General features: G+C 41.3%; 3 protein-coding genes across 3 annotated transcripts; 2 read left to right on the plus strand and 1 right to left on the minus strand.

Annotated features, from left to right (window-relative positions):
* Nucleotides 1-20: 20 nt before the first annotated feature.
* On the plus strand, nucleotides 21-2,727 carry LOC5518121. The gene is made up of 3 exons (XM_001638035.3): nucleotides 21-79; nucleotides 350-631; nucleotides 1,428-2,727. Exons 2-3 carry the CDS (start codon nucleotides 537-539, stop codon nucleotides 1,888-1,890), a joined length of 558 nt encoding a protein of 185 aa, XP_001638085.2. The 5' UTR covers nucleotides 21-79; nucleotides 350-536; the 3' UTR covers nucleotides 1,891-2,727.
* Nucleotides 2,728-3,451: 724 nt separating this feature from the next.
* On the minus strand, nucleotides 3,452-13,312 carry LOC116601846. Its single transcript, XM_048732391.1, has 3 exons — nucleotides 12,827-13,312; nucleotides 3,957-4,199; nucleotides 3,452-3,466 (listed from the first exon to the last, which is right to left on the minus strand). Exons 1-3 carry the CDS (start codon nucleotides 13,283-13,285, stop codon nucleotides 3,452-3,454), a joined length of 717 nt encoding a protein of 238 aa, XP_048588348.1. The 5' UTR covers nucleotides 13,286-13,312.
* Nucleotides 13,313-13,409: 97 nt separating this feature from the next.
* Nucleotides 13,410-19,456, plus strand: LOC125572212 (ATP-dependent RNA helicase DDX51-like). The gene is made up of 6 exons (XM_048732392.1): nucleotides 13,410-14,544; nucleotides 14,844-15,059; nucleotides 15,407-15,624; nucleotides 16,246-16,396; nucleotides 18,209-18,549; nucleotides 19,251-19,456. Exons 1-6 carry the CDS (start codon nucleotides 13,553-13,555, stop codon nucleotides 19,454-19,456), a joined length of 2,124 nt encoding a protein of 707 aa, XP_048588349.1. The 5' UTR covers nucleotides 13,410-13,552.
* Nucleotides 19,457-26,400: the final 6,944 nt, after the last annotated feature.

Here is a 26,400-nt window from a genome sequence, read left to right on the forward strand (position 1 = left end):
TTGTCCGATAGAGAGTGAGTTCTAATGAGCAGGATGTAACAGGCCGAGCAGATGAGTCACTAAGTAATCTTGAGAGAAGGCGATATATTAATCCATGTTTTTCTCTGTTTTATTGCTTTTGGTGTCATTTAAGTTGGAATGAGTTGGTAATTGTTGGTAAAATAATGTAGCATAACATCTTTTTTATTATTACTTTACCGACGCGGGCTGCCTGTGGTGCATTCAAAATGGCGGAAAACTTTGAAGTTGAAGTGTTGTAAAGATCCTGTTGTCGCTTTACCATGCGTGCCTTCATATACAACAGGGCGCTGAGAAAACTCACTAAATATTACTGTCAAATATGTCACAGATATTCAAGCAGTTACGAGACAGGGAAACTTTACGAGCTAGTAACTGTCTTTTGGTTGCGCCGCTTTCTATTCGAGGTCACTCATAGTGGCAAGAGAGGGGATCGTGGCGTGGATTTTCGCGGCTGTTTCAAACTTAAAGAACAATTGTTTCCCGTTGTGGGCCAATGCAAGTACCACAAGCGGAAAATGGCTAGAGTTGGCCCCTCTCACGTGAGAGAAATGGAGGGTGTACTTAGTCAAGAGGGAGAGGCGACTCTAGGTGTTCTAGTCAACAATATCGGGTGAGCTGAGCACTTCCAGAAGCTGGAATAAGAAAATGTTTTGGCTCATTGTAGGAAAGCTCTTGGTGTTCAAATGTCGACATATATACTGTAGGCAATTCAAAAATTGTTGTTCTTACGGTGTCGGTTCCTCAGGGCAGTTATTGGAGTTCACATGCTTACATACATTGACCTATTTCAAATAAGAAAATGATCACTGCCACTGGACCAATCAGCGCTCTCCATTTCAACCTCTCCATTTCAACCTCTCCATTTCAACCTCTCCATTTCAACCTCTCCATTTCAACCTCTCCATTTCAACCTCTCCATTTCAATCTCTCCATTTCAACCTCTCCATTTCAACCTCTCCATTTCAACCTCTCCATTTCAACCCCCTAAATCTCATAGTAATTATGCCCATAGAACTATATTTATTTTTTCGCATCTAATATCTAACCCTTACTAAGGTTGCACCAGGAAATCAATGCATCGTAACACGCAGTGCCACATGGGTAGCATACAGCAAATGGCTGAGCCATATCTTAAAGCCATGGGAATATTCACAGGAAGATGAACCAGAATGCTACAGCCTTTGAAGTGTGGATTGTTTTTGTTTTTATATTTATGCTTATTCTCTCTTTTATTTGATGCCAACTGAGCACTACCAGTTATGACACATGGATTCTCTGAGTGCAACCTTATTTGAAATAGGTGTATACTGTAGGCAATTGCAGGTAGCAAGGATATCTTCAAGCTGCTCTCATCCCCAAATAATATTGATTGTATTACTATTTCTCTCCATTATTTTTTTTTTCAGCTTTACCAGTTTGGCATATGAACATTTTATGAGCTCTCCCTTACCACTTATATTTGTTGTGATCACCGACAGACATAGATTGTCTCTTGTGTCTGGAATCACATTGACCAAGAAGTTGGATAGTCATGATAAGTTGGGCCAAACCAAGCTTAAATGGCAGTTACAAGCTGATGCGGTTTGCGGTGGCAGCAAAGAAAAAGATAAGGTTTTAAATCATGATGCAGCCACTGATCGAACACTTGATTGTAATGATCAACAACAGAACATGGCAAATCAACAGACACCACAAAATAACTGTGGTAAGAAAGTAATTGAAAGAAATTCTGATGCTTACGACGGCTGGAGACTGAGTTTATTTGAGTTGAACCCACCAGCAAGAACACTTCTACCTAATCTTGTCATTGGTCTTACTATGGGTACTGATGGACACAGGGTACCCAATCTCATGGCCTTGACATTATAACTTAGGTTTTCAGTAGTGGATGTAGGGGGAGGGTTTAGGGGGTTCACCCCCCATCCCCCCATCAACTTAAGGCTGCCAGAAAGCCTATGTAACAAACAAATTACCCCCTACCCCCTTTGTCACTGAGCCAAACCCCCCCCCCCTTTAGCGAAAAGCTAGATCCGCCCCTGGTTTTTAAAAGGGAGGACAAACATTAAACAAAACCAGGCATGAAACAATGTGTTTATTTATATTATTACAAAATTATAAAAGCTGTTTGATTACAACCTGTGAAGTCTAAGAAAAATGAATTGGCGAGTCAAGCCAAAATAAGAACGGAAATGACTGCAATAAAATCCCAATGAATATACCCCTCTGTGGCTGATTAGCACTGACTATGTTGCTTTTGGTTGTAGTTATTTTGCTGCTAGGTAAAAGCCAGAGTGCGCAACAAGTTTGCCACCCGAATAATCTTAATTAGGCATGGAAAAATATGTGTATTTACATGTTATTACAAAAAGTTTTAAGCTGTAATTCACGATTAATTGAATTTTACCCTGCCTTAAAATTAGACATTGGACCTCAGTTTAGTAGGTTTTAAGCCATTTTTATCTACTGCTTGTATTAGTAATAATAATGATAATAATCCCAAGAGAGCTAATGCAAGTGAATACAGAGAATGTTTGAACATTGTAGCATGCAACATAGCCGCCATCTTAACCCCTCCCCCCCCCCCCCCATTCTTCATTTTTGCTCAAAATCCAAGATGGCGGTAAATCGCTCGAGGTCGGTTTTTCGCTGTAAAAAAAAACACCTGGCTGGTAAGCGCCTGCTTTGCTGGCTAGATGAGGTCCAAAATCTTGTGACACCCGCCTAATGTGGGTGAGTTGACAGCTATATACATCAGTTTTTATATGTATATATTGGATATATATATATGAAAACGTACACACCACCATTTACCACAAACCTCCAAGGGGTACTCCCTATATCCATCGGACAGGGATCATCGTCGTATCTTTTAAGATGTCAATTTGGGGTGAAAATGAGAATGCCCAGATTTTTTTACCTCTTTACCTTTTAGGGTGCTATTATAGCCATCGCTCATCTTACTTGTAGCTCATGAAAGAGCGTTAAAACATGTCAATCAGTTTTAAATAAACGTTTTTATTACAAATTATTTACGTTTGTTTGAGTTAAATTCATGCCTAACCACGCCCACTTTAGTATCTTTTAGGGTTGTTTCCAAAAAATCCCAACAATGATCCCCGTCCATTTGATATCGTAGTACCCCCGTGGCACAAACCATGTCCATTATAGTAATATTATTGGGGAACCCCAAGCCGAACAAAAATACCAGCGTATGTATATGAAAGGAAGAAAATGAAAACCTTCCATTTTTTCTGCCACATCTTTTTTACAGAAAAGAGAGAAAATCGAAAAGCTGTTTTGTCAATCATGCTCAAGTTGACCAATAAGATTTTTAGATTTTAGTTTTGGCTGGAATTTTCTTTCTTTATTTGGGTATCTGTTGCATCTTGTGCAGTTTTTATCTTCAATAACTCACCAAGATGAGTTTTCTTCAGAATCCATATTGCTGCACCAGACAATATAGTTATTGCAAATGTTATTATGTTATTCAAATTTTCCAAGCAAGTAATAAATATTATTGGAAGGAAAACAAAAATGCATATTAGGAATGATATTTGTTCGAGGTTGTCCGCAACATTACATTTTTTAACCAACATGTAGAAAATAAAATAAAATAAAATATAGAAAAGGAGGACAAATAATACCACCAGAACAGCCCAGTTATAGTCTGAAATTATCCCTATCACCATCCAAATCGCACTATGGACAACCGAAAAAATGCCGTAATTTTCCAAGGCTGTGCAATACCCTTCTTTACATCTTGTTTTACATATTTTGCATATACTAAAAAAAAGTAATAATCCATAAGCGATCAGAAAAGACCAATAGGGTATTAAACTATTTTTATCCCATAAATTACATATGCACTTGACAAATGCACCAAAATTCAAAAGACCTGGTATAACTGCAGAGAGAAGCATTAATGCATTTAATACTGTCTTGCCTTCAGTCTCCTTATTTCTAATTTCTGTCTTGCCTTCAGTCTCCTTATTTCTAATTGTTAATAAAAAGGGCGTGGCCAAGAAGGAAGCTACTGCCGGTGAATTAGCCAGATACCCATAGAGCCCTTTCTGCCAAGTGGAGAGCTCAAGCCTGTCATTGTCATGACCATGAAGAATACAGGAAGCGGTGTTCAGACGTGGGTCTGACACATTGGGGGAAATAGCCAGGTCTTGCAGCTGTGAATCAAGAGGAGGGGGGGAAATTGTTAAATATGTTGACAAGTCTCCTTAGAATAGAAGCGTCTTTGAGCAAACTCATGAATGCAAATATTCCTAGTATGCATTTAATAATCTTCGCCACATGGAAAACAAGGTGAATGGTGAATGCATCGTGTCTTCCACCTGTCTAATAATCCACAGGTGAAAACTCGTGTTTTCTGTAAGTCTTTCCCGGTGGTAAGACATGAGGTTGACTCCGCGTCTACTCGAATATTCTACAGTGTAAGATCTGGAATATTCTCCATGTCTTACACGCATATTTGGAAGTCTTCATAACCCCTCCCCCCCCCCCCCCTTGGTAACCCCTTATTTGTTTGTATTCGCATGTCTTCCCCTAATATTCCACGGGTGGAAACTCGTGTGTTCTCCAGTGTAAGATCTGGAATATTCCCCAAGATGAATTATTTACAAGCCATAATTCATTATTCCTGCTTATTTAATTGTGCATATTGATACATAGTATTTAATTGTCAAGTCTAATCTTGGTATCGCATTAGGTATCGCATATGTTTTCGTGTCCACACCATAGGCTTCCCAGTTAGCTTTTGTATTTTGGTTTCATGCTGATCTGTGTTTTTTAGCGCATGCGCGAGTTTTATATAAGCAGTTTTTCGTGTCCACACGTGTTCCCAGTCGGCTGATTTGTATATTGATTTCATATTGATAAGCGGTGTTTTAGCGCATGTGCGAGTTTTATATAGTGGATGCAATTTCGTGTCCACACCACAGGCTTCCCAGTCGCTTAAACATGTTCGTCCCGTCCTCCGAGCATTCACTTCCTAATAGAAACTTCTAGTATAAATCTAAATTACGTGATACAAGGTGGTTTCTGGTGGTTCATCCGCTAAATTGTGACTGATCAGGTAAGGAATGTGGCCAGCCTGCGTAGCGGCGGTTTGGTTGTGTTTTAATCAGCGCGAAACTAGAGCTGTGGAATTTAGGCCGCGCGAAGTCTGGTACTAGGATTTGGGGTCTCTCTGATTTGTGGGCGCAAAAAGAAACGTAACGCTACGAAAAAAAAGCGCAACGCAACGCACAAAAATAAACCCATGAAACAAATAACGCCGCTACGCAGGCTAGAATGTGGCGCGCCCATGTCACCACCTGGTCATGGCATAATATAAATATCACGGGAAAGTGGGTGCCTGCATTTTACTAGCAAGCGCAACGTCAGCAAATTCTATAGCCTACTTGTAGGCTTTGATATTTTTTTCCGGCACGAAAACACCGAAAGCACGAAATTCGCAAACCATGGCCGCCATCTTGGATAACGCGATCCGCAGGGGGAAGGGGGAGAAAAAATGCGGGGGCGCGGATACTCCCTTACTTATAGCAAAAGCGGCAGAGGGCCAGCGGATGCCTTATTTTTTTGAAAGTTTGGAATGTCCAGTCTTGGAATGTTCTTTTCCACGTCTAACAACAGGTAGCCCAGGCTGTGATTCAGTAGTAAAGGATCTAATCTAATCTAAGATCCAAATTTGTATGAGCAAAATGCTACTCTAGGCTGTTATTGGCTCTGAATTCTTCGCATTATCTCCATATATTTATCTAGACTTTATTTTAAAAAGGCTTTTGACTCTGTGGATCACGGCATCCTCTTGAAGAAACTAACATGGTATGGAGTGGATGAAACCTATGATACAAAGCTGTTCCAATCTATCTCTTTGTGGACGATGAATCAAACATCAATTTTGACGCTAGCAAGTGTTAAGTCATGACAGTCTCCCGGAAGAAATCACCTGCAGTGGTGGCCTATCACCTTGGTGCCACAAATCTACAGCTTATCAATAGAGAAAGAGATCTCGGGGTCACCATATCGAGTAATTTTACGTCAAGCAACCTGACATGGGACACCCGCATTCCATCTGTGGTGTCCTTAGTAGTTCCTAGAATATCCTAGGAACTGCCAGATTATCAGAGGTGACACATCATCTGAAGCTTGGCTCCCACATTTTCCCAGATCCTGCCAGTTTAGCGAGCGCAAGGTTTCCAGCTTTTGGGAGAATCTAGGAGAATAGCCGAGAATTCGGGAGTTTCTAGGATATCCTAGGAACTCCCAAATGATTAGAGGCGTGCATTTGGCTCCCACATTTTCCCAGATCTGGCAGTTTAGCAAGCGCTGGGTTTCCAAACTTTTGGGAGAATCTAGGAGAATAGCTGAGGATGTGAATGATCAGAGGCGTGCATTTGGCTCCCATATTTTCCTAGATACTCCCAAATTCCATTTCCCAATATATAGGAGTATCTAGGGTATTCTAGGAAATCCTAAGAGCTCCCAAATCTTAGAAGTTCATTTCGCAAGGCCAACAGAATGCCCAGTCTGGTCAAGAAGACATGTCCCCTTATTACAGACTGCAGGGTCTGGCGTACTCTGTACCTGTCCTTTGTAAAGTCTCAGCTAACTTTTCTCAATTGTTATCTGGCCTAGCCACGTTTAAATATTTTCTGAAAGAACACTAATCAAGTCTTACTTGCCCTGCACATGGAGCGTCTTCACACGGGACAATGGCTGACACCACATTTAGTTTTTGTCATTTTAAGCGGACACGGAGCTGCATGCATAGAAATTGGTAAACTTGGCGATTCAAAATTTGTGGTCAATGACGTCATGTCACCCTTTTTGTGCTCGCTATCTGTACCACTCACGTGACCAGCACATGGGACAAGCCAGCTAATTTATCGATCGCTCCATAAATTCTAAACCAATGACATCAGACTAGTTCCAACAAGAATCGGGCCCACACTCTTTTTTTATAAGATTGTACAATTTTCAGTTAAGGCTGGGCAAGAGAGCATAAGATAAGAGAGGGACACTTTGGTATTACCCGCGCGCCATGTCGATTCCGAATCCGGCTATTTTTAGTAACCACCACCCCACCACTGCGCGTGAGCATGTTTACTCACCCTACCCCTGCGCTTTGGCATTTACATTTTGTTGTTTGCCGCTGTTTTGTGACATGAAACCGAAAAAAAAACACACCCTATTTGCACTAATACCATCGAAAATTTCATTCTAGCATCAAGGATACGGGCAGTTGCGGTTTACTAAGGGGATGCAGTACTTCAAGGATTGCAAGATTTCAGAAAACGAGACTTATAATTCAAAATCAAGAGCGGAAAACTTCGTGCTTCAAACACCGTTTTCGCTCTAACTTGCTGCTTCTTCGTGGTTTCTCAACATTCATTATCTTCCTAATGGTCAAACGAAATCTGTAAGTTAGACATATTGATTTTTGTGAATATTCCGGTGAATTGAGAAGGAATCCAAGAAAAACACATTTCATAAAACTATCCTTGTAGCGAGGGAATGCATTTTTGTGATGATCAAAGCCAACAAGCTGAAGTATCTCAGCTTTTGTAATAGTGAGAAAATAAAGAGGGAGATATTACTGTACTTCTTTGATGTTGTTATTATATGTTATATTATTATTTTGTTTTTTATACAAGCTGGCGGTATCACAGCGGTATCACAGCCATTTTATCGCTGGTCAGTTTTTTTCTTTCTTCTTCACTTGAATTCGCCGCTCAGACTAACAAAACAGTCAAACTATTCAGGGATTAAGATTTCTGTGAGTATATTTGCCAATCTTGCTTACTTAAGTTAGACTTGTTTTCTTCTTCCGAGTTATTGCAAAACAACAACACGCAACCCGCGGGGGAGAAGGACAAAATAAAAGGAGCAAATCCTCACGCGCAGTGGTGGGGTGGTGGTTACCAAAAATAGCCAGATTCGGAATCGACATGGCGCGCGGGTAATACCAAAGTGTCACTCCCTTATCTTATGCTCTCTTGGGCTGGGCCAAGACATTTTAAGGCTAAATATGTTCTTAACAATGTTCTTAATTTTTAGTAGGACCCGTCACCTTAAAACGATAATTAATGTACCTTACAGTGGAGCATCTTTTCCAAAAAATATTTTTAGATTCACTTTTTGCAGGAACCATTAAGTTATATCAATCTTTACAAACAAAAACACAAAGAACACAATAATTATTTGGAATCTTTGTAATCACTGTAAGTATTTAAAAAAATCTTCAACAACTTAGTTCATAATTTTTTCAAAAAATAAATATCTCTTCAAATCAAATTCAACATACAGTTTACCTTTCAAATGTATCAACATACAGTTCAGCTTCACAGTCTAGATGTTGAACATGTTTCATGTGTTTTCTCTTCTTTCTTAACTCAACAAATTATGATAGACACATTTCAAAAGGGTCAGTAACAAATTCTTGAGCATATCCCTAAATAACATGACGCCTTTTTTATAATTCTCATGCAGTTGAAGGAATTTTAGTTCCATAGAGAAGAAATCTTTTCCCTTGTCAAAGCGAAAACACAATATCATCATTTGTATTATCAGACACATCTCAGATGGCCAAAATTCAAGTACTCTAATAAGCTTTAAAAGCATGTCCTATTCCATGCTGAAATTATTCTTTCTCGGCGACACGATTCGATTTTGATTCCATAGATCTTCCCCATCATCAGACAAACGTTGTTTGTTTTTTTACTCTAAGGACCGCCTTCAGAGGAGCTTCATTTCCAGGCATGTCGAAAGCATAGATGTCTCGCACAGTAAGCGGGTTTTCAGAATACTTCTCAGGGTTTTTGGAATGTTTTTCTGTGTTTTCGATAATGGGCGCCTGCAAGAATTCTCATCCAAAAGCTTCTGCAGGTTGATGACGTCACACCGCTCGACTAATCAAAAACGTTTGCCCGACAGAGGTAACGCTTATAATAGTTAAACTCATCGTCTGATAAGTTTGGGGTTAGGTATCGAATAGCTTTGTAACCGCCTAACCAAGCGCACCCGAGTAGCCATGCCTCCGGGCTACAGCTCCCCGCCCCCCAGGGGGATACCCGTCACACCTTTCGGTGGAATATATTTACCTAGCTAGTTGCATGCTACCCTAAGGGTGTGGTGGGAGGGACGAAAAACCCGCGAATCCAGTGTTGAGTCGAGCGAGATTTGCAGACCTCTAAGAGAGGATGCAAACGTGCCAAGGACTGAATAACCGGGAGAGGTCTGCAAATCTCACTCGACTCAACACTGGATTCGCGGGTTTTTCGCCGTGTTTTCAATGGCAAAAAGTACTCAAGCAGGAATCTTCGATAGGCCTACAAGTTCCGATCATTTTCGCACAGCCGGACGCGTTTTTTGGGGGAGCTGTTTTTAATGGCTGGAGGCGACCGCTTCAGTAAAAAGCAAACGACTCAAGGCCACTTAGTGTGACAGAGCTATAGCATCTCAACATCAGGGCACGTTTGCTAGTGGAGGAAAAGATGCAATTGCAGTTAGCATTGACGAACCTTCACTTCACGTCGGTGGTAGTGGTGAGTAATATATACTGTCAGTATATATGAAGTGTGCTGGCTTGTCGTTTTGTAGAATGCCACGATGTTTAGCAGAGGCAGTGTGTCAAGCATGCACTTTACAGATTCTGGTAGCAGTTGAGCTGGCTGAGCGTCAGAAACCTAACTATCAACAAAATTTGCTGAATTGGCTCGAGTTACCCTACTATGGTTATACGTTTTTACTTGTAATAATCTTGCTGGGGAATACCAACTACACTGGTTATGGTCATATTGCTGTATATGACTTTGCATTTGGAGGAGAACAGCTGCGGCCAAGCCTCGCCCGGAGCATTTTGATGTCGTGTTGGGGCGGCTAATCCACCTCTCTCTCACTGCCCTAGCAGTGTTGTGTTGGGGCGCCTTATCCACCTTCCTCTCAATGCCCTAGCAGTGTCGTGTTGGAGATGGCAAGGGCTCCCCCCACCAGCCCCAGTGCTGTTGTATTGGGATGGGTAAGCCCCATCTCCCGCCTCCTAGCCCCAGCAGTACGCCACCTGCAGTGGATCTAGGCCCTAGAATGCCATGAGGTGTGGCCTCACTCATAACTGCGTTGCCTGGAAGGGTGATGGCGTCTCCCCGAGACTAAAGCTTTGTCATATCTATGTCCAGCTCCTCCCAGCCTCCTACAACGACTAGCAATTTGTGTTTGTTAAGTATCTAAATGTGTGGTGTGCTACATGTTCCTGTAATCCAGTTCTTGACTGCGAGTGGAATGGTAAATATACATACATATTATTGTTATTGCCATTGCTATTATCATTGCTATTAAAAAGAAAGTGACGAAGCTTTTTCTCATGAGATCTCTTCATTTTGTTCCTTTATGACGTATATTGACTAAAACCGTTGTAAGAATATTGCCACTCTCTATATTGATCGTTGGAAAATCCAAGATGGCCGCCAATCCAAGATCTTAAATAAAGCGCTACGACAACATACTTACAGCATACTTTTTTCGTGAAATCTATTAATTGTTGTCACTTAAGAATACATATTGACTAAAATATGTTTGAGACCATTTTCCAGTCTATGACGAATTGTACACTCGGTATGAGAATAGCGGCAGCAACGGCATTTTTCAACAGAGAGCGCATTTTTTATTTTGTCTCCAGACAGCATACGCGGACTGTTTTCAAAAAAGGGCGCGGGAAAAATGCGCACAGCTCGTACTCGAGTAGCTTAGGGAGGGAACTCTACATCACGGATTATTAGAAGGTGCTAATAAAAATACGTAGGGTGTATCTCAAAATGTTCTTGGCAGCAGATTTGATGTACTCAGCTACTAAATAGCCTACCATACTTGCGATTTTCCGATCTCCTATACTAGTCTTGTCGAAATACTAAAGCTTCTTGGTGCTGAATAGCATTTGTGTTTACCTATGCCATCTTTTGTGTTTTCCACATGTCAGTTTAATATGTGATGGTTCTCCAGTGTGCTGGGGCGATAGCTCAACGATCAAAGACTTACTGGCTGTGGCATATTTGAAGTATAGAAGGTGGAAGAAACATCGGCAAGCACTAAGAATGCCGGCCATTAAAATTTACTCAATGAGTCAATGGATAGGTTAGTAGAGATGCCTAACCACACTCTATGTCAGATCGATAAAGGACTTGTGGACTCCGCTCCCAGTCGAGCCGATAATTTTTTTTTTGGTTGCGCTACTTATAGCGATTCTTGGCACACATATCAGCCATCAACACATATCAGCCGCGCTTCAGAGACTACGTGCTTGCGCATATACAAACAGAAGAAAATGGGCCCATATTTCTATTTATGTACAGTTTAACGTGAATCGTATTTACGTTGTCGTAAATAAGATTCGATCAAGCATTGTACAATGATATGTGGCAGAAACATTTTGAAGTTGTTTACTTCTAACAACTGCGAAAAACTTTTTTTTTTATCCGTTTGAAGAGTGACAACATTTATGCAAAGGTTGGACTGCTTGCCAAAACGGGTCTCTGTAAAATGAAGACAGGACCTTCACGGACTTACGCGGACCGGACCTCGACCTTTTTAATACACAAACATATACATAAAATAAAAAATTGTCGTCAAAGAAAAAAAAGCTTGCTTACATTTTTCGTGAGAGTCCCTAGTGCAAGTGTGCCGTTGTTGTGGGGCACCGGGGAACAAACAGAGTTTCTTTTTCATTACGGACTTTGCGCAAAATTACCGACTTGCTCCAGGTGCTGAAGTAGTTTGAAAAATCGGTAGCTGGAAAATCGGCAACTACCGTGAGAATAGTGACTTAATAAATGGGCTGCTTCGCTACTTTGTAGCAAGAGAAAACAAATATCACTCTGTCCAAACACTGAGCTGTCAGTTAACTCAATGGAATCTGTTGATTGCCGTTAGAACAGTAACCCTCTATTGGCTACTTCCCTGCATTGTATTAAGAAGACAAAAAAAAACCGCTCTGCACAAACACAATCGTAGATTGCCGTGAGAACAAACCTTTTATTGGCTACTTTGCAATTGTCCTGACATGTTGACTCATTGACGGCTGATTGATAACTGATTGTTTTTGAGCCCGGGGGTGGGAGGAGCTTTCCCTTTTATAGCGGAACCTCGTGTTTAATGAACACGTCTATGATGCCGATACAGACAACGATCTACTCCCCATGTTTGAGGGGTAAAATAATACTTTCGCTAAACAAAAGATATAATGCTAATAGACATTGTTTTAATGCGAGGGATGTTTTAGCCTGCGAGCAAGTCTGTACTTTTGCGCAAAGTCCGTAATGAAAAAGAAATCTCCGTCGCATATCCCCCCCCCCCCCCCCCCCCCCACACACACACACACAAACAACATCGGCACACACATAAACTAATATAAGGAAAGCAGAGGTGCGCGATAAAGAAGTCGAGTCTACCAAACGGGAAGTTGAGTTGAAATAGTGACCCCCCAAAATATGTTCAGAGAACACGCAAAATGCAGGCCCAAAGCCAGGGGAGGGGGGGGGGGGGGTGCGAGATTGCGAACGCATCCCCCCACAACGGCCGAAGGTCCACTTTCGGTTCTCAATTACGTGCTATTTGTAGACAAAACTATAAAGCACAAGCTAGATAACTCTGGTACGTAGCTAAATACGACAATAAAAGTCCCGTGAAGATACTGCAAAGGCATAAAAAGTCCCTCTTTGTTCTCATATGAAGAAAACGTCCCCCCCCCCAAGGAATTTTTTTTCTTTTCGACAAATTTTAATTTATTTTGATATTTTCATACCTTGGTTATAAAACTCAGCATTCTTTCTTTGACAGCGTCTTCGTTAACTTTGCTGCAAAATGGAGGTAGCGTTATATGAAGCGAAGCGGTCGCTAGTTGAAGTACGATTGTCCCATGTGACAGAATGGTCGTAGCAACCGGTTCAATCACGACGTAAATACACGATTCACTCCACGTGAATTTCAAAGTTTTCGAAAAGTCAATGCCTGTATTGGACGCATTCAAAAAATGAACCCAAACCCTTATGTAGAGAGCATGGGACCGTTTGGACCAATGGGATGGCAGTGGGAACAAGGCTGTCGAAATGTTGTAGTAGTTGTCTTTCCATGTGATGTTTTCAAGAGAAGGTTCGACGGTTGTAGATATCATAGCTTGGTAAATGTCGGAATTAGAGTTGAGGCATTTTCCGTGCGCGTTTTGGAGAAGATACACTAAGATCAAGATAATAACATTTGACATGTTTAGTACATGAAACGGGTAGCGCCAGGGAATGCAGAAGCAAGGGCCCAACGACAGCTGGATGACCGTGCTAGGTGCCAACTGGTGTGCGGAAGTTCGCGGAAAACTTCACAACCACAGGGAGCCAAGTGTCACGTGATAATGTTTACCCAGGCCCTCGCGCGGTCTAAAAATCAAAATGGCGGACGAACTTGCACCACGAGGCCTCTCGTAAAAATGCACCGATGATTAGATTTTCAAAAGCAATATTCAGGTTTTGAACTAAAAATGGACCTGTTTCGTATAGAAAGATACTTAGGTGACGAAGAGTCGCCGGCTAAGTCGGGAAGCTTCTCAATCAAGGAACACATCGCCCAACGAAGGCGATCTTTAAGAAAATTGTCGCCCAAAATCAACAACAACTCACAGCAAAATATTCAACAAGTTCCGAATCTTGGTGACGAAAAAAAAGCCAAAGACACTATTGAAAATGAGGATTCTAAAAGGAAGAGGCATAAAGATAAAGATCATGACGAGGAACTTGAGGTAAAAAGGAAGAAGAAGAAATCGAAGTCGACGAAAGTCGAGGTTGAACAGCTTGAGGAAGAGCTTTTAGATCTTGGTGAAATCGAGTCTATAAAAAAAGTAAGCCAGAGAGGTAATGAAGAAGGTGAGAGTAAAGATGGGGACAATAAGGGGCTTGAGAAAGACCTCAAAATAGAGAACACAGACATAAATGGAGTGAGACAAGCGTCGGGTTTCACCGTGATTGGTAGAAACAAGAGAAAAAAGAAAATACACAATGTCCAACGAACTCTACCAGGCTGGCTATCCAACCCTGAGGTGATAAGCCCAGATTTTGATAAAGGAAAAATTCCGGTGTCTAGCTTACAATGTCTCTCCACATCCCTTCAAAAGAAACTTAAAGAACAAGATATCAACAGTTTCTTCCCAGTTCAAAGTTCAGTCATACCTGCAATCCTGTCAAACCTTGCTTCAGGGACTCTTGCTGGGCTAGGAGGATACCGTCCTTCTGATATCTGTGTGTCTGCTCCTACAGGAAGTGGTAAAACCTTGGCGTATGTGCTACCTCTAGTGCAGGCAATTTCACAATGCACTGTTTGCCATCTACAGGCCTTAGTGCTTTTACCTACAAAAGACCTTGCAAATCAAGTTAAAAGAGTTTTTGATACTTTCATACAAGGCACAAGCGTCAGAGTGGGGCTAGCACCCTCAAATAAAACACTTCAGAAGGAGCAAGATAGTTTAGTTGGACGAAGGTAAGAACATACACATGTAGGGTTTCTAGATGGACTTCAATTTGTGCTCAATCGCATGTTTCTTCTAATAATGGTCTTTGTTGATTATATAAAAATATATGTAGTATTTATTTATAGCATTTATACAACCATCATGTTCTAAGCACTTTACATTAAAAAATGATACTTGATGATACTAATTAAGAATGACCACTTTGGAACTGAGAAAAACAAGTGGTAAATATTTTCTTGCCTAGGATCAGTAATGAAACTGTACAGTAACCTTAATAAGTTTTTATATAAATCTCTGATCATTTTAGTTGTGGAAGCACAAGCCATGTGAATATCTTAGTAACCACCCCTGGTCGTCTGGTGGAACATATCTCCTCTACTCCTGGATTTACTCTTCAACATCTGAGATTCCTAGTTATTGATGAGGCTGATCGCCTGCTTGACCAGTCCTACAACAACTGGCTGTCTAAAGTGATACATGCTGCCCAAGAGTCTGTGAATACACTCCCTTTAAATGATAGCAGGTTCGTGTCAATCCTCCCAATTTCTTCCAAACTATCCTGACTATTTGGTTGAAAAAATCAGATCCTAGGAAGCAATTCTAAAGAGGGGAGCACATTCTCCAGAACCAGATCATCAAATGGAAAATAAAAATACTAGGATCAAAGGTGAAACAAAGAGTTTAATAATTAAAATTTAAAATGGAAACATAATGAAAAAAATGTGGGCTTGTGGATTAGTAAAATAACAAAAAAAAGTAATCCAGCCTTGCTCGAAAATACAAAATGCAGCTTGAATCCTGATTGTGTATTTTTCTATATTTGTAATAATTATGAAAGTTAAATACTGCATTCTGTTCTAATTCTTGTAGTTCATTTATGTTTCAACTTGGGACAAAGAGAAAGCACCACAGGCACATCACAGCAGCCAGCTACTCCAAGATTCAGGTTCCTCTACAGAAGCTCTTATTTTCTGCTACAATGACCCACAGTCCTGAAAAACTAGCTGCCTTACAGCTGTACAACCCGATGCTGTTTGCTGTTTCTAATACTCCTGAGATGTCAGCAGAGAATGATGAAGATGCTGCAGGTATAAAAGAGCTTGTTGCAACATACATAGTAGGAGGGGGGGGGGGCTTAAAAGATGAGTGATGTAGTATAGGGGCAGTAGAAACTGAAAGTATTTTGATGTTCTGTACTCACTTAGTTATTCCATGCACCTCTGTTGAATATACACAGCAGTTTCAACTGCATATTTAAAGATCAAATTTATATTAATCTGTGCAGAGTACCTTGCTCTTTGAAGAGACTGTGGTGACAGTGAGCATGCGCAATGCGAAGGAATACTAAAGCTGTCACAATTCTGTGCAATTTTGGTCAGTTCCTTGAATTTCAGACTGATTATCAAAAATGTTTACCTTAACTATTCTTGCACAAATTATGAAAGCTGGGATGAACCTTTACAAAAAGTTGCATCAAATTTTTTATAGGTTCAATTGCATTAGCCTTACCTCACATTGAAATCCTGTTAAGAAAAAGGCTCTAATTATTGAACATTGCCAGCACACACACAGGAAGAGATTTTCCAGTACCGTTTTTACCAGAAATTGTGGAATTGTTAATGCATGGAGCCTTGAGCGTTTTCAAGGGTTGTTGTTAGTTGTTCAAAATCAAATTAAGACTGACAAGGGTAAACCTTTTCCATACGTAGGAACAAGCCGCTATAGTCTGCCGGTTGGACTGACAGATCACATGGCAGTCTGTAAAAATGGAGAGAAGCCTTTGATGGTGTTATTCCTACTTCTCAAGTGTGGATTCAAAGGTGTTCTTTGCTTTACCTCTTCACTTGAGGCAACTCACCGGTGAGTACAAGATAGAGGCTTAGCAAGGAATTCCCTTTCCCTCACAGGATTAGCAAGGCATCTGCCACACAGGCTTATCAAGGTGTTCCCCACACAGGATTAGCCAGGCATTCCCACACAGGATTAGCAAGGCATCCCCACACAGGATTAGCAAGGTATCCCACACAAGATTAGCAAGGTATCCCCCCCACACGTTTAGCAAGGTATCCCACACAAGATTAGCAAGGTATCCCCCACACAAGATTAGCAAGGTATCCCACACAAGATTAGCAAGGTATCCCACACAGGATTAGCAAGGTATCCCACACAGGATTAGCAAGGTATCCCACACAGGATTAGCAAGGTATCCCACACAGGATTAGCAAGGTATCCCACACAGGATTAGCAAGGTATCCCACACAAGATTAGCAAGGTATCCCACACAGGATTAGCAAGGTATCCCACACAGGATTAGCAAGGTATCCCACACAGGATTAGCAAGGCATCCCACACAGGATTAGCAAGGTATCCCACACAGGATTAGCCAGGCATTCCCACACAGGATTAGCAAGGCATCCCCCACACAGGATTAGCAAGGCATTCCCACACAGGATTAGCAAGGTATCCCCCACACAGGATTAGCAAGGTGTTCCCACACAAGATTAGCAAGGCATTCCCACACAGGATTAGCAAGGTATCCCACCCAGGATTAGCAAGGCATCCCCCCCACACGTTTAGCAAGGTGTTCCCCACACAAGATTAGCAAGGCATCCCACACAAGATTAGCAAGGTATCCCACACAGGATTAACAAGGCATCCCCACACATTCTTAGCAAGGTGTTCCCCACACAGGCTTAGCAAGGCATCCCCCCCACACGTTTAGCAAGGTGTTCCCCACACAAGATTAGCAAGGCATCCCCCTCACAGGATAAACAAGGCGTTACCTACGCTGGCTTAGCAAGGAATTGTTAGCGAGGCAGTCCCCAAATAGACTATGCAAGACAGTCCACACATAGGCTAAGTAAGTCAAACCTCACATAGGCTTAACTTGGTGTTCCCATCACAGGCTTCGCAAGCCATTGCTAACAGTCCCCACAGGTTGGCAGGGCATTACCCACATACAGTAGTTTCATAACCAGCACACAAAGTTTACAGATTATTAGGCAACAGAGCTGTTAGGTAACCATCCACTAGACAACCATCCTACTGTAAATTGTTAGGCAACCATCCACAAGGCAACCATTCTAAGTCTTTAGTCAACTGTCCACTTGGCAACTAACTTGTTAGTCTACTATGCACTAGACAGCCCTTCTAAGTCTAAAGTTAACTGTCCACTAGACAACCAACCCAAGCCATTAGGTATCAGTTACCAGGCAACCATAACCAAGTTGTTATGTTACCACTTGCATAGATAATTCCACAAAAACACAGATTTCTATGTAAAATAGACCAATATGTTCGTCTGATGTGCTTTCTCTTCAACAGACTTAAACATTATCAGAAAACTATGTATATTATGGAGATGACGGTCATTGGGTGATCATTTGGGTTGGGGTTATGCACCAAATGGATATTACTGTACAGGGTTTGTGGTGGGGATAAAAGTGCAGTGCTGTACAGGTGTTAGGAGACATGCCATGTGGTAGAACCCTTCATGGTCTCCTCTACTCGTTTTTTTGGGTTTCATTGTTCTCCTTTTGTCATTGTCATGTGTTTTATTGTACATTTACCTTTCTTATGAGTGTGCCTGACACTTTATATTCTCATTGCCACCTCAACATCGAGCTAAATCAAGGAAGCAAAATGCATATTTTTTTCTGTTGCAAATCTCAGATTGTACTTGTTGATCAAACTGTATGGAGAGGTGGCTGTTGCTGAGTACTCCTCAAGCCTGACACCCCAGCAGAGGCGTGGCATCCTGAGAGATTTCAAACAAGGTGCCATTCAGATCATCATATGTTCAGATGCCATGGCGCGAGGCATGGATATCGACAATGTGTCCTATGTCATCTCTTATGATGCCCCCAATCATGCCAAGGGGTACATCCACAGGGTAGGAAGAACAGCAAGGGCTGGGAACCAAGGTATTCTTTATAATGATGATAGTTATGATTGTAATTATGATAACCATGATAATTACTGTGCTAATTTTGTTAAAGATGAGAGTTATGATGGTAATGATTAGGATGAAGATAATGGTGGTAATGGTGGCTCTGTTGGTAGAGGTTTTATGGTTATAGGTTTGAAGGTACAGTGGAAAGCTGGTGATTGTGGTGTAGGTGTGGTCGGATGATGGTTGTGATGTTGTGGTTAGGTAAAGGTAATGTAGGCGTGGCTGGAATGGTGTTGTTAGGTGATGGTTGTGTTTGTGTTGTTGGGTGATGGATTTGTTGGTGTTGTTGGGTGATGGTAGTGTAGGTATTGTTAGATGATGGTAGTGCTGGTGTTGTTGGGTGATGGTAGTGTAGATGTTGTTGGGTGATGGTAGTGCTGGTGTTGTTGGGTGATGGTAGTGTAGATGTTGTTGGGTGATGGTAGTGCTGGTGTTGTTGGGTGATGGATTTGTTGGTGTTGTTGGGTGATGGTAGTGCTGGTGTTGTTGGGTGATGGTAGTGCTGGGGTTGTTGGGTGATGGTATTGCTGGTGTTGTTGGGTGATGGTAGTGTAGATGTTGTTGGGTGATGGTGGTGCTGGTGTTGTTGGGTGATGGATTTGTTGGTGTTGTTGGGTGATGGTAGTTTAGGTGTTGTTGGGTGATGGTAGTGTAGTTGTGGTTAAGTGGTGGTAGTGAAGGTATTGTTGGGTGATGGTTGTGTTAGGACCGTGGTGATTTCTAGATGCATGTTATGAGATGCTGTATTTGTATAATTTCCAGGTACAGCTGTCACATTGCTGCATAGTGATGAGGTGTTTCACTTCAAAATCCTGATTCAGAAGACAGGCCGTCACAAGATACCTAAATACCGTGTGAAGGAGTCGGAGCTTGAAACTCTGATTGAAAAGTATAAAGAGACCCTTACTAAGCTTGAGCAGACCATCCTAGAGGAGAGAAACTATGGTCACAGAACAAGGACTAGATAGAGAGAGTTGTCAAAAATAGAGACAGACAGAAGTCAATCACAATTCATGTCGAACAACCAATAGAAAATCAAAATTGATCAATTTTGACGGGGGGAGGGGAAAGGTACAGGACTCCCCCACCCACTTCCCCCTAGAAAAATGATGTTAATTAAAAGAATTAATAAAAATCTTGAATAAAAGACTTGCGGAGAATTAAGAAATATTCCACCCCAGTTACCTCTCAGATTTATGATATGACGCTACTTTTCATAACATTTTAACAGTTTTAAGTTTTTAGCATTTTAAAGTTCTTCTGGGAAGCATTTCCGAACATTTCGTCTCTGAAATTTGTCTGATTTTGCTAGGTAAAAAGGTATTTACAGGGGGAGGCAGAGTGGTAACAAAAGTGTGCGTGTGTGTGTGCGTGCGTGTGTGTAAAATACACATTCGCTAGCGCACCCTGCCCGCATTTGAGCATTTCCAGTTTTGATTGACCTAACGTTTGCCTTGTACATAAAATCGCAGAGCAATGAAATCTTTACAATAGGGAACTTGCGCTAAGAGATCACGTGACTGTTTGGGTGGCTAACTAGCGCGCGCTCAGGCTTTTAGCGGCAAAATAACAGCAACAAAAAGCAACTTATTCAGCGGTTACGAAAAAAGTCAGAATTCTTTTATTCAGAGAAGGTTTAGTTATTTAAATATTTTATTTTTTCGTCCTCTGGTGTGACGGGCGCAGTCATTTCTGATTTTTTGTTTGATCTTTTATTTATTTTAAATTTTGCCACCCAGGAAGGTCACGTGATCTCTTGGGGCAAGTCCCCTATTACTTTAACAGAAAACAATCTTCATCAAACAATTAGAAACACATTCTAATGACTTTAAAATACCTTACAACACGCTTATCTTTAAAGGGGCCGTATTACGAGGTTCTTAAAATAATTTCCTTAGCACGGAAATGTAAAGATTAAGCGTTTTTAACTATCAGGTTCCAAACGCTCCAAGTAACGATGTGATGTCTGTCACACCTTTCGGTGGAATATACTTACCCAGTAGATGCGCTCCACATAAGGGAGTGGTGGGAGGGGCAAAATATCCCCGGATCCAGTGCTGAGTCATGAATTTGCAGGGATTCAAGAGAGGGTGCAAACGTGCCACGGCTTGAATGGAAATGGGCCCAGGCGCCAGCGGTCATCCTCGATTTTAACTTATGCTAATGTAACATACATTTAAACTCTTCGTCTGATAAGTTTGGCGCACCCAAGTAGTCGGGCCTCCGGGCCACAGCTCCCCGCCCAAACAGGTGCTTGAAAAGGAGGGACTGAGGACCGGGGAATGGTACCTCCTGACCCCAAACATAACCAAGCACCACCGGAGAACAAGCACTTGAAGACCACAGGTCGGGTCACCACGGGGAGCCCGGCAAAGTAAAAAGCCAGCAGGTATGCCTATCAACCAGGCACGCAAACCTGCCCTGCGGCCAACAGGCAGGCCCTACCCATCCGGTTTACCATCACCATACATTCCGTACGCCGGCTTGAGAAAAACGGTTTTTTTATGGTGTTACGGAGCACCAGCACCAAAAACACAATGGAACAAAAGCCAAAAACAAAGACAAGACAAAGAAATATAGTACACAGGTCTTGAGCACCAAACAGAGCTCTCCGTAACACCAAGGAATACCAGAAAAACTTATTCGCCTCGCCAACTTGGTAGAACAAGGTGTAAGCACTATGTATGGCCATTGGCCTAACAGCACGCTTCTACCAGCGCCTGAGTAACCAGCTGTCCTACGGACTAAATCTTTTCAAACCTGGGAATGTGCCGCTCTGTATCCGGGCACTACATATACCCGAACACGCCAAGTTAGGAGTAGCAGACAAGACCCCTTGCATACCAGCTGGCGATGCCCGATCTGGTGAGATTTTCCGAAATAATAATAGCTTGAAGTGCAGGCACATGCATTAAAGGGTAGCTCATATGTGTACTTTGAATGTATTGTAACCCTATATCATTACAGAAAGAGTTCGATATCAGTGTAGCCGCCTATAACACTGCCTCACACCCATATGCACGAACCCTTGCGTAATATGGGCACCTTACGTCGCGAGAGGGCTTCAACGTCCCCGCCGTGCCCCTTACCTCATAGAAGAGCCCCTTTGAGGATTGGATTCCCCTGGGGTGATTCAGCTGGTAATCAACCGTCATTCTCCACGTGACGCAAGTCTCGAGGACCAATGGTTCACTCCGACTTCACTCTCAATTCATCTCTCTGTCCCTAATAGCAGTGCCTATTAGCAGTCCCATTAATGCCCCTCTTGTTCCCTAAAGCTCTCCCTGGTGGAAGAGAAACCGTGATTGTGCTTGCCAGTGCGGCACCGAGTGCACAGCATGACCTTATATGACGAGACGCAAATGATCTAAACTGTAAGTTCCCGATTTCCAGGGGTAATTATATTGCGGTTTCCGGAGTAGCGCGTTTGTCTGTCAACTAGGGATTAACTTGTCAGCTTCTTTACCTGACGTTTTACAGTTTCAGCAACGAATCATACATTTACTCGACATATACACAAAATACGTATACAACTTAAATACTGGTTTGTGTCATTGATAGTCTACTTTAGAACATGATTTTTTATACCTTTCTACGGCCAACTAGAGAGCTACTCTTCCATATGAATACAACCAAGAACCGCAACATATTCTGCCACAAGATAGTGAAAGTTGTATGATCATGAAAATATAATATTGTTTAAAAATATCTACTTTTCTGTGGAATTCTACTTACAGTATGACCTGCTTTTTTACTCTAACTTTCTAAATTTATTCTCTCTTACAATATCTCATTCACTTAGGTAGCAGTGCATCCAGACGTGCCGTCGAAGTGTGCGCTGTTGCATTAATCTCTTCTTATAATAATATCTCATTCACTTAGGTAGCAGTGCATCCAGACGTGCCGTCGGAGTGTGCACTGTTTCACTATTTCACTGTTTCATCCAGACGTGCCGTCGGAGTGTGCACTGTTTCACTATTTCACTGTTTCATCCAGACGTGCCGTCGAAGTGTGCGCTGTTGCATTAATCTCTTCTTATAATAATATCTCATTCACTTAGGTAGCAGTGCATCCAGACGTGCCGTCGGAGTGTGCACTGTTTCACTATTTCACTGTTTCATCCAGACGTGTCGTCGGAGTGTGCACTGTTGCATTAACCCTTCTTATAATAACATCTTATTCACTTTAGTAGCAGTGCATCCAGACGTGTCGTCGGAGTGTGCACTGTTGCATTAATCTCTTCTTATAATAATAGCTTATTCACTTTATTTGCAGTGCATCCAGACGTGTCGTCGGAGTGTGCACTGTTGCATTAACCCTTCTTATATTATCTCATTTACATTGATAGTTCATTGTAATTTTAAGGCATTTTGTTTTCTTTTTACAGCTTTATCCAAGCACAAAGCCCAAATGCGCAGATTAGCTGTATCGTGCTGAGGACTTCATTACATTGCGCTTAGCCGCATTTTGTTCGATGTGACTGAGATGCTAATGCTGCCCTGAGTTCAAATATCCATATTACATAGACACTTACTTTCTTGTATAGTGGAAAGCTGAGCAGGTGTACTCATAGCCCGCTTGAACGGACTTGCATTACAGCTATTGGCTGGAAATGAAAGTTTGTGTGTATGATTCTTTTTCGGGGTCGGTATCCATCTCATCGCGCGCTCTGATTGTCTCTCGCATGAGGTCCTTTATCTTACGATCCGGACCCGCGCGCGGTCAACTAAACAGCCGTATTAGGTCCTCGGGCTCGGTCAGTAATTTCAAGACCTGGTAACAAATAAGTGATGCTTTATAAACGATCAAACTATAATGCTGCATTTTTTTTCGCTGGAGTTATAACGTTTGCGGTAGGTGTGGTTGTTGTGTTTGCGAGAATATTATATGAAATCGAAAATTTTGTACGACTAGAGGCATCCACTCCTCTCATGATGCTATCAGCGTATAAAGATCGTATAAAATCTTTAACCTCCAAGCCTATTTCAATGATTTGTTTGTGTGTCGTGACGAATTTGTCGTGCTATAACGTGCTGGTAAGCGCTATTTAGTCCCCATCACGATAAATATTCTTTTGCTTTTGAATTCCTTTTGAATCCAGGCACTTGCTAGTTCCTTTGTAATGTTTTTATACTTCAAACGCTTCGTTTTGTCCCCTTTTTGCGAGTGTGCAAAGTATGACAATTTTACCCGGACTTTATTTTACTGTTACGCATGCTTGATATAAATAGGGCTTTTTTTTTTAACTCAATCTCTATGACCTATAGTCATCAACTCTCCACCAACAAACCATCCCGATAAAATAAAACAAATTTGGGTAAGACCAATTTATAAAAGTAATCAGATAATTTTTAAACTTCTGCAAAACAATATAAAGCGAGATTTGATTGCATTTATTCAACAAAAAGAAGTCTTGAATCGAGAAGAGTTTGGCACAAATGTTCGCGTTTATTACTTCAATTCATAACAAACACCGTCCGTAACGTAGACAGAGTAGGTCCCAGAAGTATATAGACTAAGGATCTCGTAGTTATTTCGAAGATATTTCTGCAAAGCGGCTGAGATAAGTGATTGTTTTGACGGCATATATATTCGTTAGTTGTTTTATAACAAGTTAGGGTAGGGAAAACAGAAGTCGAAAGATTCCATCGTTTCGCACTTTACTTGCCTGCTGGCAGTCCTTCATCAGGACCGCTACTAAAAGCGTTCTAATATGTTCTAAAAGTTCCAATTTGTGCCGATTCTTTTATTGTTTTGTGGAATCAATGTGTCAAAGTTAACGACAGCGCGGATTACACTAAGGCAAACTGTAAAAGGATTACAACTCAATAAAATTGCCTTACAACTTAGAACATGCCTTGTTGTTGTCATATTTGTGTGTAATATACGATTTTGGGGAGTTTTCGTAACGGAATATATGACTTCTCTCCCCCTACTAAGGAAAGAAAAAGCAATTTTATTGGCAATGTTTCACAAAAAATCGCGACTTCAATCCACTCGTTTTACCTCTAAGAATAACAGCCCATTCCAAGCTACGAACAAGCTTTGAAACCATTGCCTGGGCTACCTGTGAGTACAGCAATACTTTACTATAATTGAAAAATTGGTTGTTTTTGATTTCGTACACTTGTCCTAAAACTACACTAGCCTTGCAACATCTAAATTTAGAACAAAAGAAATAGCTGGACTTGAAAGAATTTATTCATGACAAACATCATGACAAAGCAGCTTTGTGGATTCAAATATCCAGTAAGTTATATTACTTATTCACCATATGTGATTATATAACATTTAAAATAATGACATCACATACTCACCATATTTGTGAGTGTGGAAATAGTTTTGATTCAATATCAACCAAGATCAAAACTTTACAACAACATTTTATTGTAAACGCTGTGTCTACTTGCACGGCTTCCGGTAAAGGAGGAAAAAAAATAGATGCACGGCTGTCTCGAGTTTTTTAGATTTTTAGCCTAAATAACAAGTTTCTGGCTTTAAAACACTTCCACGATTATTTAGAACAGCCAAGCGACGATTTTTAGCCTGAAAAGCTATGCAACAACGGCCCGCAAATGCTCGGCAAAGTATGTACGAAGCGTGGAGTTCGACATTTCATGCATCGTTTATTTCGTGTCGAGCACCCGAATGTCGCCTTTTGCGATTTTTTTCAAGCTCGAAGCCATCGTTTGACGGTTCTAAATAACGGTGGGAAGTTTTTAAAGTCAAAACTTTTCATTTGGGCTTAATGGTAAAAAGAAAAAAAGGAAGTGCATCTACTTTTTTTCTCCTTGCACGGCTGTTATGTCGAACTCTACGCTTCGTTCATACTGTGCCGAGCATTTGCGGGTCACTCAATGCACAGCTTTTCAAGCTAAAAAACATCTCTTGGCTGTTTTTAGCAATCGCTTCGTTCATACTGTGCCGAGCATTTGCGGGTCACTCAATGCACAGCTTTTCAAGCTAAAAAACATCTCTTGGCTGTTTTTAGCAATCGTGGAAGTGTTTCAAAGCCAGAAACTTGTTATTTAGGCTAAAAATCGAGAAAATGGGAGACAGCCGTGCAGCTAGTTTTTTTTCCTCCTTTACCGGAAGCAAGTAGTGCTTCAGATTTCCCACAAGAGTGCAAATAGACACAGCGCATTGTCAATTCACAATTGAATAAAGTTAGTCTATGTTACTTGACTAAAAAAGTCCAAGTTAATAGCTATGAATTACAGCATCGCTATTTGCTCATTTACCTGGTACATAGAATCTGGAGAAACTTTCATTCATATTAGTTTAGACATTTTGTTTATGAGCATATTTTCATGAAATTGACATTAATCAAAAAATATTTCAAGACATCTTCCCAAAATAGCAATCGCAGGGATTCTTCATAAGTTCAACTACTCCTCCAGATATTGGTAAATCATGTATAGTAGGAGTTTATAGAATCTAAAACCAATAACCAACAACAAAGTTTAAAATAATAACAGCAGTATAAGTCTTTGTTTTGGTGTTGATCAAATACTGGATGCTGGACCATCACCAGACTGTAAGGAAACTGATCTTGGTTACAGTAGTGGTGCAAGCCAAAGCCACACTAAAAAGCTTGAATATCATTCTGTTCCCCAGCAGAATTTTCAGTATATTGCAATTGGCCATTATATTTGGCGATCCTTTGAGTGGGATCCCTGTACTATTTTATATGTATGCTACATAAGCGTAAGCGCAATTTAGCATAACTTTAAACTCATCGTCTGATAAGTTTGGGGTCAGGTATCGGATACTTGGTAACCGCCTAACCAAGCGCACCCGAGGAGCCAGGTCTCCGGGCCCCACAGCTCCCCCCCCCCCCCCCCCCCCCCCCCGGGGGATACCCGTCACACTTTTCAGTTGAATATACTTACCTAGTTAGTTGCATGCTACC

Source organism: Nematostella vectensis, chromosome 9 (assembly GCF_932526225.1).
Source record: "Nematostella vectensis chromosome 9, jaNemVect1.1, whole genome shotgun sequence".
Taxonomy (NCBI): Eukaryota; Metazoa; Cnidaria; class Anthozoa; order Actiniaria; family Edwardsiidae; genus Nematostella; species Nematostella vectensis.

Bases quoted from the DNA above. Each gene is read 5' to 3' on its own strand.
- LOC125572212 (XM_048732392.1), top strand. From the start codon at position 13,553: ATGGACCTGTTTCGTATAGAAAGATACTTAGGTGACGAAGAGTCGCCG. The intron at 14,545-14,843 runs GTAAGAACATAC...TGATCATTTTAG, and splicing joins GATAGTTTAGTTGGACGAAG to TTGTGGAAGCACAAGCCATG. The intron at 18,550-19,250 runs GTAATGATTAGG...TATAATTTCCAG, and splicing joins TAAAGATGAGAGTTATGATG to GTACAGCTGTCACATTGCTG.
- LOC116601846 (XM_048732391.1), bottom strand. From the start codon at position 13,285: ATGTCAAATGTTATTATCTTGATCTTAGTGTATCTTCTCCAAAACGCG. The intron at 4,200-12,826 runs GTATGAAAATAT...CTTGATTCACAG, and splicing joins TGCTGAGTTTTATAACCAAG to CTGCAAGACCTGGCTATTTC.
- LOC5518121 (XM_001638035.3), top strand. From the start codon at position 537: ATGGCTAGAGTTGGCCCCTCTCACGTGAGAGAAATGGAGGGTGTACTT. The intron at 632-1,427 runs GTGAGCTGAGCA...TTTTTTTTTCAG, and splicing joins GTTCTAGTCAACAATATCGG to CTTTACCAGTTTGGCATATG.